At 36.6% G+C, this 16,182-nt stretch overlaps 1 protein-coding gene across 1 annotated transcript; it reads left to right on the top strand.

The window, feature by feature from the left end:
* The first annotated feature begins 1,672 nt into the window (after positions 1-1,672).
* LOC131983942 (splicing factor U2AF 65 kDa subunit-like) lies at positions 1,673-15,764 on the top strand. Its single transcript, XM_059348786.1, has 11 exons — positions 1,673-1,825; positions 4,359-4,533; positions 6,285-6,388; positions 7,690-7,841; positions 7,955-8,071; positions 9,280-9,418; positions 9,498-9,577; positions 11,567-11,689; positions 11,777-11,863; positions 13,080-13,322; positions 14,274-15,764. Exons 1-11 carry the CDS (start codon positions 1,777-1,779, stop codon positions 14,403-14,405), a joined length of 1,401 nt encoding a protein of 466 aa, XP_059204769.1. The 5' UTR covers positions 1,673-1,776; the 3' UTR covers positions 14,406-15,764.
* Positions 15,765-16,182: the final 418 nt, after the last annotated feature.

Here is a 16,182-nt window from a genome sequence, read left to right as displayed (position 1 = left end):
CTTTGGGATTTGAGCTCTTTTAATAGCAGCACAGCTGAGTCAGCTATTTTCCACGTATGTTGTCGACATGTTATGTTTAGAGTGACAGCAGAGAGCGAGGGAGGGAGGGAGGGAGGGAGAGGGGCTGTAGGGCTTCTTATAGACCACATTTCTAACATAATGTTAGTTGAAGAGATTATTTATACAAGAAACACACAGAGTCATGAACATATGGTGCAAAATAGACTCAAGAATAAAAGCAAACTCTATGAATCATGCATTTTAAAAGGATCTATACATTAAGCAGCAGTAGAGTGAGGGCTTTGGTGTTCAGGGTGAGATGTGTGGGCCGAAAATGTCCTATAAATGAAGTGTGTTTGTAACTTCATTTTTATTTTAAGGCAATAAAAAAGTGTTAATTCATTAATTTGTCCTCTGTGGGGGACACGGCCGTGAGGATGGGGAGTGGTAGAGAATAACTTTATTTCTTCTTAATAAATAAATGAAAAAATAATTAAATCTGAGAGCTTAACATAGATACATAATATGTGTTTTTTAATGTATGGCTTATTAAATCAAGCACATGTACCCCCCACACAGACCGATATTGGCCAATCACAGACATATTGGTATCTATCTTATTGAGGTATATTTTGTCCGATATGCTCTGATGCTCATGCTATTTATTTTATTTTAAGTTACTTAACTGCACAACAACTAATAATGAGCATACATTACTGATTTTATCAAATCAATTTGTGACATTTTTAATAAAAAAAATGTAATGTTTATTTTTTTTTTTATAGTTAATAATGCTGGTTAGTTCACCATAATCTGACTTTCAGGACCAATCAACTACAATTTCTCATTATAGTTGATTGATCCTGACTTATTGATTGACTAAGTTTTAAATCGAATTGAAGTGAATTCAAACAGTGTGTGTGTTTGTGTGTGTGTGTGTGTGTGTGTGTGTGTGTGTGTGTGTGTGTGTGTGTGTGTGTGTGTGTGTGTGTGTGTGTGTAAATTAAGTGCTCGAAAATTCTGTTAATCAAGTTTATAACAATAATAGTGTCAGCGGATGTTGACATCACCATAATAAAAGCATACAAATATGTCACTTGCAAGATTGCAGTTGTCAAATCTGCAACTATTTCTGCCAATGCAATCATCACTTCAGCCATTTTTAAAACGTAATTGCAAAACAGTTTCTGGGTTTTAGCTCCTTGGATGTACCATTTTGGTTGTTTGTTTTTTTTGCCTTTTTGTCATACATGACAGTAAACTGAATTTCTTTAGGTTCATACTTAGCTTGACAAAGTGTGCAAAAATGATTCAGGAAAATAGATATAAAGTAAATATCTTTGCACATGAATCCTGTGTTTTGGATATGGATAACAGAGTATTTCTATACTGTGGTATTGCTTCTTATAAATATATAAATACTTTTTTAACCAGTGCATATTTTAATCAGTCTTTATAATATTTTGCAGAATATCTTAATCATCTCAATCCCCAAATTAACCTAATTTAACTAATTAACTAATTTAACTGTGTAATTGCTTAGTATAAATAAATAATTAAATAATTAATACATAAATAAGAAACATAATTTCTTAATCTGGGTGGTTTTATTTTGAAGGTGAAACCGGATGCAGTATACATAAGATGCCTCGGTCTTGACACCGGGCAGATTTCGGTGGTTTTTGCTGCACTGACACACCGCCGGCCGGTTGGTCTATTGGTCCCTTCAGACAACACAGACCTGATATATTTTTATACACCGGGAGAGCCGGTAAAATGTCGGATTTCGAGGAATTTGAGAAGCAGCTGAGCGAGAACCGTCAGGGTGAGTGTTAACGGTCCGTCTGTGCCCCAGTTTGGTCCTGAAGCTAGCATAGTGCGTAACGTTAGCTCCCCAGGTTGTTTTATGAATGAATTAATCGACCTGACACCAACTTCAGCGTGTAGTTTTCCACAACATGACTCAGCTGATTTATCTGAGCTGAATTGACATTTAGTTTAACGGTGCCGGTTATCTCATCCTCATCCTATCGCATCTTTACAGCCGCTGATTAATCTTACACAGATCCCTGAACGGAGTCTGGTACCGGTGAGACACACACACACACACACACCCAAAACTACATTAAAAAATTACACATTTTAAATTGTTATTCTCCCTTGGAAAGGCGCATACGGATAAAATTGACTTTAAATGTCATTTTTGTGAATCATTATAACGGACTTTTTGATACGGCATGCATTATTAATTGCTGCAAACACATACATTATTAAATTAATACAAATATCACAACTGATTGGTTTTCCCCTGAAAACAAAAATAACAATGATAATTATTATTTAAATAATAATAACAATCATCATATGCATATCGCCACACTGTTAAAATAATCGCCTAACTCATTTTTCAAGTTTTGCAGGAAACACAAAAAACATTTATTGATCATTTCACTCAAAAAGGATGGCTGTTGTCATAGTAATAACACTGTTTGAATTATGTAACTTAAGAGAAATAAATGACTTAGGCAATTTTTGAACATGCCTTTGTGATTTAAGCAAGATATGGTAACACTTTATTTTGAAGGTGTCTACATAAGAGTCACACAAGCCTGTCAGAAACATGACATGACAAGTATCATGAGCATTAATGTTACTTCAAAGTGTCATTAATGTTCATGACACATCCCATGTCATGTTTATGACACGCTCATGTTACTCTTATGTAGACACCTTAGAGTAAAGTGTTACCAATATTAGTATCAACAATAAAACACTGATAAACTAAACTGATAACTAAACAATCTCCATCTAGCTCTTCTTTGCTGGGTTCTTATCTGATGCCTATGAATGTGGCAAATTGTCAAAGAAGTGATGATCTTAAAGGGGTAAAATCACATGAGCTGATCAACTGAGGATGTAGGTGATTTTACCATAGGTGGCCGGCTTCATGAGGAGATGATTTAGGCAAAAAAAACAATTTTGACAAAAAATGACTTAGGCTATTATTTTAACAGTGTGACAATATGCATAATCTTGACTTGTGTAGCACATCTTTAAAACAAAGCAAAGTTTCACAATGCTTCAAAATCATGACAAAACACTGAGCAGATAAATGCAACTCCTTTATTGATTACTCCAGATGAATTAAACTCCTGTATCGATTACTCCATTAATTGATCAGTTAATAATTGGCAATTGGCAACTACTTGATAATAGATTTAGACATTTATATATTTTATGTGATGGAAAATAAATACAGTGTCTTTGACATTTAGGACTATTACTTATTTATACCTATATAAAATAAGACATAAAATTGAGGATATAAAATTATATGGGGATTTCTTCACAGTTGTTTTTTTTTTTTTTTGACATTTTGAAGTCCAAACAAATAATCTATTAGTTGAGAAAATTATTGTTGAACTAGCTGATATTGGAAAGAAATTATAAACTGAAGTACGATGAGGTGAGACATTAACATGTTACACATAAAAAGAAGGGTTTCCAGACACAAAGAGAAAATAGAAAATAAGAAAAAGAACCCTACCAAATCTAAAACTTGATGTGTAATCAGCGTGGAGCTGCCCGGCCGGATCAGATCTGTACAGAAACAAGGAGTACCTCTTATCGATTTCTTAAAAGGTCTTAAGTCATGTTCTACCTGACGTTCTCCTTTTGCCAAGAAGAACAGCCACATTAATCTGTCAGATTTCTCAAAGAAATATGATGCTGTGGTCTTTCTCCACTCCACACAGGAGGGTTATTAATACAGGGGGGTGACTTTTCTGCTTTATTTGACTTTGCGGAATAATTGTTTTTTAGAAAAATGTAATTACCTGCAGTCAGTGCATGAAATAAGTCCAGGTACAGTAATTATAGGAGGGGTCATTTCAAGGTCATTTCATAAATAAAAAGAAAAAAACAGATACAGAAATTATATATTTACCAGTTAATAATGCAGAAATTATTTGGATAATATTAAAATTGCCAGTAAAGACTATGAAAAATGCAATAATACTAAACGTCAAGACTGCATTTTATGGTTATTTATATATTTTTGATAAATATGCAGATTATTTTGTTGATAAGTAATTAATTGATGAATTTATAAAAAAAGTACATATATTTTATATTTATATAATTTTGTCATTTTTTTCTATGTAAAGTCTAAGTTTAACATACGCAAAAGTTCAACCCAGAATATATTACATTTACAAAATGTAAAAAATAATATTAATATTAACAATTTGTTATCAAAATAGTTGCCTATCTTTGTCCACCTTTGCAGCTCTTCTACATCTATTATTATTTATAATTGTGGACTATATATATAGTAATTTCTGCTTTCTGCTGCACAGAGAGAGAAAGAGAAAGACACAAAAAGAGGAGTCGTAGTGGATCTCCCGCCCGAGGGGACAAACACCGCAGCTGGAGCAAAGACCGAGGGAGCCGCAGCCGGGAGAAGAGAAGCCGCAGCAGAGACCACAAGAGCCGGGACCGCCGAAGCTCCTCCCGGGACCACAAGAAGCACAGGTCAGAACCATATACTGTAGGTCAGAACCATATACTGTAGGTCAGAACCCTAGACTGTAGGTTAGAACCCTAGACTGTAGGTCAGAACCATAGACTGTAGGACAGAACCCTAGACTTTAGGTCAGAACCATATACTGTAGGTCAGAACCCTAGACTGTAGCTCAGAACCATAGACTATAGGTCAGAACCATAGACTGTAGGTCAGAACCCTAGACTGTAGGTCAGAACCCTAGACTGTTGGTCAGAACCCTAGACTGTAGGTCAGAACCCTAGACTGTAGGTCAGAACCATAGACTGTAGCTCAGAACCCTAGACTGTAGCTCAGAACCCTAGACTGTTGGTCAGAACCCTAGACTGTAGGTTAGAACCCTAGACTGTAGGTCAGAACCCTAGACTGTTGGTCAGAACCCTAGACTGTAGGTTAGAACCCTAGACTGTAGGTCAGAACCACAGACTGTAGGTCAGAACCATAGACTGTTGGACAGAACCCTAGACTGTAGGTCAGAACCATAGACTGTAGGACAGAACCCTAGACTTTAGGTCTGAACCATATACTATAGGTCAGAACCATAGACTTTAGGTCAGAACCCTAGACTGTTGGACAGAACCCTAGACTGTAGGTCAGAACCATATACTGTAGGTCAGAACCCTAGACTGTAGGTCAGAACCATAGACTGCAATAAAGACTGTAAACCTGCAATTTTGGCTAATTCGTGGGCAGCAAAAACACATTGTTAATCCAGTGGTGGAAGTACATTTACTCAAGTACTGTACTGAAGTGCAAATAAAAGGGTACCTTTACTTTTATTGAGACTTTTTTTCCATAGCACATTCTACTTCTACTCCACTACATCTGCACCCTCAGTAACTTTACAAATTAAGATTTTTGCATTCAAAACTAGAGCCTGGACGATATTATTGTCTATCTAATTATTGGCCTCTCACAGACATATCGGTATCTATCGGGATCAGGGTTTGTTTTGTCCAATAACTTTTTTTACACAATATTTAATGCAGGAAATGATGCTTGCTAAATTATTTAAATGGCCAGCAATTGACTCATGCTGAACACAGTACTGATATTTATTTCGCTAAATATTATCAGCTTTATTTTTTTTCAGTTTTAATTTCTAGAATATCAACAATGTATAATGTATAATAATGTACAATCATGTTTAATATTTATTAAAATTATTTGTTCAAGTGCGCAGCCTTTTAAGTGTGTTTGCAGAGCTATTTTGTTCTGTTCAGGACATTTCTGGGCATCACCCTTTGGTCACATAGCTACAAAAAATATCGGACACAGGGTTAAAAAAAACAATGCAAATAGAGTGAGGCGAAACTTTGCCAACTATGCCACCTCCTTTGAGTTTGGGGGTGGCATTCACTTATATGAGCCTGTAAGAGCGTTTAATGTTTGTGTTTACAAAGAGTAAGCAACTGATTTCTGCATAGTATGCCTTTAAGTAAAGGATTTGAATAATTCCTCCATCACTGTGTAAACCCCACAGCCCCCAGGGTAAATGTAAGTCCACTATTGAGTTGCTCTTAACTAAGTTTTTGGTCTCCACCAACTCCTGAGGGAAATATCCGTCTGCACTATCTCCACCCTCTCTCTCTCTCTGTCTGTCTGTCTGCTGTTTGCTGCTGAGTGTTGGGGTTTGAGAGCTATTTTAAAGAACTGGTTGCATATTCATTTCAATGTGTAAACAAAGTGTTTGAGTTTGTTTTATGTTGTCGTTTCTCTGCAGCCACTCTCCGAGGCGAACAAGGAAGAAAAGGACCTGCAAATATTGGGATGTGCCTCCTCCGGGCTTTGAACACATCACACCAATGCAATATAAAGCTATGCAAGGTATTTATTATTGACTCTTTTTGCAGACCTACACCTGCAAAGAGCATTCATGTTTGTTGTTATTGTTGTGTTTTGGGGTTGTGCGTCTGTGCAAGCTGATTCGATTTTGGAGGTCAGAGGTCAAGGTCACTGTGACCTTATGTCCGTCCCACTCTTGAGAACGCAATATCTCAGAAACGCCTTGAGGGAATTTCTTCAAATTTTGCACAAATATGCAAGGTTTTACTAATTAGATTTTGGAGGTGATAAAAATATTACCAAAATTGCCCAAATTCTTACTCCTTTGTGGAGCCATAATTCAAATCTGAACACACACACGTGACACATATTTTTTAGACTGAGAGTGACTTATACTTCCAAAGGATTATTCCTGATAAATATCATCTATAAATGTCTATAAATTATATAAATTTTAAAATATGCTCTTTATAAATCAGAACTTGCCTGAGAATCTAATTTTTTTTTGTTTAGCTACAAATACTTTGTTCTGTCAGGTTATGTCTTAATTGATTTTCCACAAAAATAAAATAATAAATGAAAATAGATCAAATAATATACACACATGGATTGTGCTCAATTATTTTATCCATATCGGACGAACCCAATTTGTAAGATGTGTCAGCACTTAATCAATATTTAAGGAGGTTTTTGTGTATTTTTTGTTGTTTTTTGTGGAGAAAATAAACCATAACTAAAAGTAGAGACAATATGTAATTTTGTGCTGCTAGGGGTCTGGCTATCAAAACAATAACAAATAGGGTAGTTTGATGATGTTGTGAAGTAGTGTTGAATCATTGCTTTCACTGCAGTCAGTTTCTCTTGGTTTGGATTCCCACAATCTCCATTAATTTGTTATTCAGATTTTATTCAGGTTTTTACTGTGAGCCAAATTATCCACAGAGGTCTCCTTTTCTCCAAACAAATGTACCATTTGATTAAAATTGAAATTAAAAATATGAATAAAGCAGTTTTATCTTTAAAAATCACTTTTTTTCGAGTGCAGTTAGGCAGACAAAGAATCTCCTGAAACAGCTGCAAGATGAGCTGCTGCAATTGATTTCGGAAACATTACGTTTGCCTTCAAACTGAAACCGATGAGTCACGAATATCACAACAATATCTTGAGACTGGACTGGAGGTAGAAATAGACTTACCTCCTTCAGCCTAACAAGCCTTTTTTAATGTTCACAGACATTACAGAGGTTCAAGTGAATCATCCTGAAATGAGTCATTGCAGTTTTTCTGTAGGAATAACAGAGTGGAGTTTTAAGGTGAAGTTTGTCATGTTTTCTCTCCTTCAGCGGCCGGGCAGATACCAACAATAGCTCTGCTGGCAACGTCAACAACCACCGGAGTGGCTGCAGCGCCGACACAAGTGCCCATCGTCGGCAGTCAGATGACGAGACAAGCCAGACGCCTCTATGTTGGAAATATTCCCTTTGGAGTGACGGAGGTAGAGTCTCTCTCTTTTCTTTGACTTCCTTTTTGTTCTGTAATCTTTTATATAAAACTCTGATAATGTCCGTGTTGTTTTCCAGCCATGCTGTTTGTTGTCTTCCTCCTCAGGAGTCCATGGCCGAGTTCTTCAACGCTCAGATGAGACTCGCAGGACTTTCACAAGCTCCGAGCAACCCTGTACTCGCTGTGCAGATTAATCAGGACAAAAACTTTGCTTTCCTAGAGGTACGTGCTGAAAATCTATTATTATATCCACAGTCTGTCCCTTAAGAAATAGTTTGAAGATTTGGGATAAACACTCTTTTTGTCCAGAGATGGTTTACCCTCTGTGTATCACTAGAAACATTTTTTGCTTTTTAATTGGTTGATCATTTTGGTTGTGTTGATGCATATGGCATTTATTTTGGGTGTCAGGTTTTTGGGGATTTTTTGTCCGATTTTAGAAGTTGAACCTCAACTCCAATAATAAACTATGTGTCTAAAATACAAACAACCAGACCCTTAATGACTAAAATGTCCCATTGAAACCCATTAAACCTTGATGTTTGATCCCATTACAGCAAAAAATCTTGCCTTATATTATATTAGACCTTCAGTCAAAGCCCTGCCTTCAAAATTGTAGTTTTTACTATTTTCAGGCAGGTTGAGCCGTTTTCTTGTCTTTGCCCTTTGTGGCAAATGCACATTATTTTCCTGGTTCCTACTAGAATTGTTACTGCTGGAGCACTGAATCAAAATTACCAGTATAGTAAATTATTGACTTATTCAAGACTGTGTTAAAAAAATCCCTAAGCATGTAGTTTAAAATAACAAGAGTGACATTATGTAAACAAACTGGCATTTAATGGGTTATGTGTTATTTCTGCTAATTGGTAAATATTTTGTAGTTATGATCAGGACTGATGTTGGTTAAAAATCGTGAAAGTAGAAAATAATATAAATACTAACACTATACTAATATTAATAATTTTATGGCAATTTTTTTTTACATTTTTGTCCTCTGAGGACATCAGCCAAACGTTTTTTTTAAAGGGATGCTGTTACGTCCCAAATTGAGGTTCGGGAGTAACCATTGATGTTGTATTTAAAAAAAACAAGGGAAAACCAGGCAAGCTGAGTTAAAGAAAAACATAATTTATTTATATACAGCGAACACAAAACTACTACAAGAAAACAAAAGAAAAACAAACACAACACACCTCCAACCGTAACAGATGCACATGGGTTAAATGTTTTAATTGATATGTATCTTGGTCTTATATAAAAAAGAAAAAAAGCATCAATAAACTAATTTACACATTATTCAGACATATTAAATGTTGCTTGTACTGTTTACACATTATTTGATTATAAGAAAATACATATCAGATGTGCAGATGCTCAGATGTTGGTTGTTTGGAAAGCAGAAGTCTCAAAAAGCTCTTTGTTTCCAGTTTCGGTCTGTGGACGAGACGACGCAGGCGATGGCGTTCGATGGAATCATTTTTCAGGGTCAGTCGCTGAAGATCAGACGACCTCACGACTATCGGCCGTTACCTGGAATCTCAGAGCAGCCCGCTTTCCACGTCCCAGGTATGTTACTAAGTAATTCATCATAGACGTGTTCTGTTATGGGATATAATAATAATAAAGGTTGTTTTGTTCTGTGCAGGTGTCGTCTCCACAGTCGTCCCCGATTCCCCCCACAAACTGTTTATAGGAGGCCTGCCGAACTACCTGAACGATGACCAGGTATTTCACTGAAACAGACTGAACAGGTGCACTCATGTTTCCTCATTTTTCTCTCACTTGCTGAGGATTTTTTGTCACACTTTAAACATGCACAAAAATCTTTACAATTCTGAAAAAATCAAAAACTGTGTTGTGGTAGAGAGAAAAAAGAACTCTTCTTAGAGGCACAGAACGTGAGCCCAAAGAGACAAAAAAATAACAAAGTTAACAACAAAAACACAACATAGTGAAAACATAAATAGTCTCATATTTAATAAGTTGTATTTGTGAATATAAATCTGATATTTTAAAGCAATCACAATGGACAACTTCAACAGATAATCAGAGGTTTTAATAAAATATATTTTCAGATATTAAACAAACATTAATCATAAAATGTCATTACTCTTGTATGATTATTATACGAAGACTTTTTGTGACGAAGTAAACTGCTTATACCTTTCTCATGTTAAGCATACTGATTAAAGAAAGGTAAGCAAAGTCCAGCATATTTACACAAGAGGCTGATTAACTGATATGTATTTATTTCTGTGTGATATTCAGGCCTGAATGAGGCGTCTGATTCAGTTTAGTCAATATCGTCAAAGAAAAAGCCCACTTTAAGAAACCAGGATCTTTTATTTTGAAAAAGCGCTGACCTGCAGAAAAATTATCAATTGAATTCTCTGTGTTTACCAAAAAAACAACTCGACAACTTGTGCACATTATACATTTAATGGATTTATTTATTTATTTGGCATATTTTCCAACTGATAATTTTATCTGCTGGTCAAATACAGTGATTCTGGTAAAAACATAACATAAACTTTGCCTACATTGACTGTTCTATGAGAAAAAAATATTATTTTTGTTGGTTCTGTTCACAAAAAATAAATTTGAATAAAAAAAATAAATCTGTAATAAAAAAAATTGAATAATCCTATAAATCTGTTATATATGAACATAAATCTATGGGTGGACTTTTTCTTTGAGAATATCAAAAGTTAAAGCAAATATTTGCCCATAATTAGCCTTCACTCATAACTGAGTCCAATACTAAAACAGTGTCAGAGCTCCATCTTTGCTCTCAGGTGGAAACTTTCTCTGTTACACTGTGAATTTAACTTAAATTCTGTCTCATTTACTCACAGAGCACATGTAGCCTGATGTATATATTATTCACTGACTTATTTATTTATTTTTTTAATACTTGCAGTCACTTGCCACTGCGTTGATACTCACAGCTCTTTCATTTTTGTTCCCCCACTTTGTCCCCAGCTAGGGGCCTGTAAGATCGTTAAGTCTGCGCTCATAATTTGTTCAGTAGTACTCATCTACTGCTGCCATGCCAACATGTAACACAAGGCAAGTAAGACATTCTGGTCCTCACACGGATACACTCCCAGCCCGCAGGCTCCCTTACTGGCTACTTTCTGTCTCCCATCATGCTTTTGGAGCGCGTTTAGGACCCGGGGATTTTTAGGAGGGGGTTAAGGTCTGATTATTAAGGCTTGGGGATGTTGTTGTTGTTGATGGTGGTGGTGTTTTCTTTAATGTAAAGGTAAGAAAACAAACTGTTGTGATGTAATTTGCCTGTATCTAGCAAAATACAATAACTAATAAGATCTTTTTTGTATTTAACTTGCACCATTTACTGCTCAGTTTTTCGGAAAAATATCAATTTATAACTATATCAGAATAATACTTTGTAGTTCCCCAGATGTAGCTCATCATCAGCTCTTCACGTCTTCCCTAAACCCTAAAAAAACAAACACTTTCTGCACTTCTATCTCTTCTTTCTTCTTTTTATACCAGTTCAAACTCTGTAAAATACAAAATGCACAAAAGACCAGAGCAGATTCTGTTTAACTGCATACATTTTGTTTCCATGTTGTGAAATAGACTGTGATGTGATGATTTTAGGTGTCAGATGGACATTTAGAATTCACATTCTGCATGTTCACTGTGAATTATCAGTCTCATAATTTGCCCTCCGACTCGTCTTTGCAGGTGAAGGAGCTCTTGACGTCGTTCGGGCCTCTCAAAGCGTTCAATCTTGTGAAGGACAGTGCCACGTCACTGTCAAAAGGTTACGCCTTTTGTGAATACGTAGACGTCAGCGCCACTGATCAGGTAGTGATTGTTTGTGTAGTTTCTGTGTGTTGAGATTGTCAGCTGTTTGTTACTTTGAGGTCTGTTTGTGTGTGTTTTCTCTGTCAGGCAGTCGCCGGGCTCAATGGGATGCAACTGGGCGACAAAAAGCTGATAGTCCAAAGAGCGAGTGTGGGAGCTAAAAACGCCAACCCTGTGAGTGCCTTTCGTTTCCTTAAAGGGACAGATATGGTTTTTGGACATTAAAGTTGTATGAAATACCTACTAGTAGTGTAGTGGATGCAAAGCTATCAGTTTGTCTTCGAAGCTCTGGTATTGGAGTTCTGGCTCAGCTTTTAGTGTACACGTAGTTTCGTGACCCTGCCAGCTTCTCTCTTGTCTATTATACGATCAGAACCGGCCAGAAGTCCGATACCTGAGCTCAGAAAGTAAACTGATAGCTTTGCATCTACTTTGCTACTTTCAAATATTTCATACAACTTGTTCTACAAATGTCTAAAATCCTGAACTATCCCTTAAAAGATCAAAGTAGGAAAAAAACAGAAAAATAGCATCCTGGTATTTCCTGTGATTTCTTAATTAAATTAGTTCCTGTTCCAGTGAAAAATAACAGCGGGAAGTAGGGGTGTCAAGTTGTTGTTTGGTAACTGCACGGTTGGCTATCTGAGGCTTCATCTAATGCTAATTTAGCATGTTTAACAGAAGCAGCTGCTCGGTGTCAGAATTACACACGCTTTCCACCAATCAACACAAATGTGATGAAATGTATCAGTGACAGTGCTCTGCTCCGAGTATAAATGCATTTTGGCAGAGGCAGTAAATACAAAGAAAAAGCAGGCGCAGCAGTTGTCCCCAGGACATCGTTATTCTCCATTTATTCTCTCAAAATATATGTTTATTAAATTCAAATCGGACTTAATTTCTGGTTATAAATCCATAGAAAATGTGATATATTTCTAAAAGGCAATGTTTTCATAAACCACATGAAAAATATTCCACCCTAATGCATCATCCCTGGGCCATGAAACAAGCAGCTAAATGGAGTTCAGCTACCATTAAATTCATTATTTTTACCTGTATTTTTGCAAACTGTTGCATGTTATATGTGCTGCTAAAATTGACTTTTTGAATAAAACTGCAAACAAAACAAAACAATCTCTGCAGCTTGTATATTTCAACAATATAAAGACTCTTGGTGGCAGATGGTGGGAGTGAGAGGTCAGCGGAAGAATTATTTCCAACATGTTGATCCTCGGCAGGAATGCCACAGATACAGTAACGGGGGGGGGGGGCAGGAAGCAGCCGGCTTTGTGGGAAATATATTTGTTTTGAGACTGATGCTGAGAGTCTGGATCTTATTTGTGAAAAAACAAACTGAAGCTGACGTGTACGACTCTTCCTCGGCCCTCAGACCTCCATCATAGAGACCCCAGTGACGCTGCAGGTCCCCGGGCTGCAGCGGCTGCAGAACTCGGGCATGCCCACGGAGGTGCTGTGCCTTCTCAACATGGTGATGCCTGAGGAGCTGGTGGACGACGAGGACTACGAGGAGATCCTGGAAGATATCCGAGAGGAGTGCTGCAAGTACGGCAGCGTCCGGTCCATCGAGATCCCCCGACCGGTCGACGGGGTGGAAGTCCCCGGCTGTGGGAAGGTAAAAGCTCAGACATCATTTACTCCAAAAAACACTTATTCCCTGTTAAGATTAAATAGCATCACAAAGCCAGCACACAGATTTCTGGTTGTCTCATTCTGGTCTGGGAAAGCTCAGTCTTTGTTCACTCCTTCATCAAAATGAACTCTCAAACTCCCCTCTCACTATAGTTCTTTGCTTATAACATTCAAACTACTAAAACATGGTGGAATATGTTGTCAGAGTTCTGCTAGACTAAACACAAAAAACAGTCGTTGTGAGGCTAAACATTCATTTAAACCTAAAGTGATAGAGCTCTTCTCAAAATAAAAGGGATCCACTATTAACTTTTTTTAAGGAAATGAAATAAAATCCTCCAAGTCTGAGGCCATGATTCTCTGCTGGCAAACGGTGGACTGCCCCCTCTGGGTGGGGTACTGCCCAAAGTGAAAGAGTTCAAGTATCTCTGGGTCTTGAATGGAGCGTGAGATGGACAGGTGGTTTGGTGTTGTGATACTGGTGTTGTACTGGACCATTGTGGTGAAGAAGAAGCTCTCAATTCACCAGTCCATCTGGAATACTGTGCTGAGCCAGCTGTCCCTGCAGCCCCGGCCCCTTATTGACTTGTATACAAACTGAATTTTTTTTCTGCAACCAGCAGTGTCTCGCCCTGTTGACCATTGGAAAGAATGCAGGTTTAAGCCACATACACATTGGCTTCACTGGTCAGGCTCAGAGGTTGCCGCTTAAACAACTGAGGGTGTATTGAGAGCCATTTTCAAACAATAAAATGTCAATTTTTATACAGGTGGTTCAAAATGTCAATCTTAACACAAGCATGTTTCATGACGGTACAGGTAAATCGTTCAGTTTACAACTCATTAAACAAGTTTGAGTGTGCAGTAAATTAATTAATCTGGATTCTTCTCTTCTTTTCATATCTTTTCGGGACCTGCCTGTTTTTCTCTCCAGATCTTTGTGGAATATGTTTCCGCAGCAGACTGTCAGAAAGCCATGCAAGCTCTCACCGGCCGCAAGTTTGCCAACAGAGTGGTGGTCACCAAATACTACGATCCAGACATGTATCACAGACACGAGTTTTGAAAGTAGACGAGTCCTCCTTCCTGTTTGTGAGCGTTTCTTTACTCCTCTGAATGTCGTGAATGCGTCCGAGAAAAGACTTGTTTTATTACGTCTTCTACTTATTAAACTGGACTGCAGTGTGTGTTTCTTCACTGAATATCTAACTCCCAGCTTTAGCTTTAACTCCCACACAGTGAACTGATCTCATTCTGACTTTAAACAGTACTGTAGTATCCATTACATTTGTAGTAGAATGAATGTGACATGTATCTTACCTTAACTAATACTGCCTGACAATGCCAGAGTAGCTGTCTTATTGAGTATGCACTATATGAGAAAAAACTGTCAAATGTTTTGATTTCCCTCCTAAGCACAAACATTCATTTCTGTTTTACATTTAATTATGTGGCATTCAGAGAAAAAAAAGTTTTTATTTATTATTTTCCAAAGTAATATTATCATATATTATTCCTTAATCATATATGATGCTATCTCCTGCACTGCTTACATCGACCAAATTTATTTTGTCAGAACGGCCTCAGAGGTCATTTTGTAAATATGAAATATGAATATCTAAAGGTTAGGAAATATATTAAATCGGCCATGCACACTGGAAGCTACTTGAATTTTAAAAAATAGATCTAATTGGCACTGAGATGGTCAGTTGTGTCCATGTAACCAGCAACAATTTGTTGTCAAATCAGAAAAACAAAATCAATCTGTCTTCATTGTTTTATTTTAAAAAATAAAGCAGATATGCACATGTTAAAAAAATGCACCTTTAAGTTTTGTAGATAGCAAATTGAATGATTTTTTAAAGCTTTATTCTTTGTGTGGTCTGTTGAAGAAAAAATGTATTCAATGAAAGCATTTATTTATTATGAAATAACTTTTATCCGCTTGAAAAGTGCAGGCGTAAACATCCAAACAAATCTGTCCGACACTGGGATGTGAGGAGGAAATGTGCATCTGGACATCAAACAACATGCTCTGTTTCAAGGTAAACAAATTGTATTTTAGTGTAATAAGTGGGACATATCAACTGATATTAAACAGCCACTGTATTTTATACATTTTTGGATGGCCAAAAAACATTTTTAGTTTGTACAATCCCTGCCACTGCCATTGCCTTGAATAAATGCTTGCATCTACTGTCAGTCTGCCTCCTTATTTCCTGTATTATCAGATTGGATCAGTTACACATGTTAATATATATACTTAATAGAAATATTTATTTAAATTCTCTTTTTTCAGATGTCTCTCCATTGTCATTTTATTGTTAACATCAGTTGCATCTGTATTATTATACACTATTCTGTCAATCACCATGTAACTCATTGTAGCTATGCAAATAAATAATATTGTGAATTTACAATCTTGGCTGTGGATAAAATATATCATATTAGAATGTTTTATTTTGAAAGGTTTCACCAGAAGTGAGTGTTCAGTGATGAATGTTTACTGCCCTGCAGTGGTCACATTTAGTTACTGCAATACATTTATTTATATAAACGTTACCGTCAATATTAGAGTGAATATAAATGCAACAATATCATTAGTATTGGTTGAACTTCTATCAGTCAGTTAGCTTTTTCTCAACTGAGAAAATGGGAAACAACTGGTACTTGTATGTTGTACTAATCTTTTTTTTTTTATGTATTATGTCCTGGATCTTAACAGAGTCTTCTGTGTTTAATCTATTTGTTGTCTTTATGCTCTGTTGGTATAAATGTCTGTTTTCTTGCCTTGATATGTCTTACTTTGTCTGTTTTTATTGTAAGGCACTTCACAGTGTTTT

This window comes from Centropristis striata, chromosome 13 (genome assembly GCF_030273125.1).
Source record: "Centropristis striata isolate RG_2023a ecotype Rhode Island chromosome 13, C.striata_1.0, whole genome shotgun sequence".
NCBI classification, from domain to species: domain Eukaryota; kingdom Metazoa; phylum Chordata; class Actinopteri; order Perciformes; family Serranidae; genus Centropristis; species Centropristis striata.
This window is presented reverse-complemented; position numbering and strand designations above follow the sequence as displayed.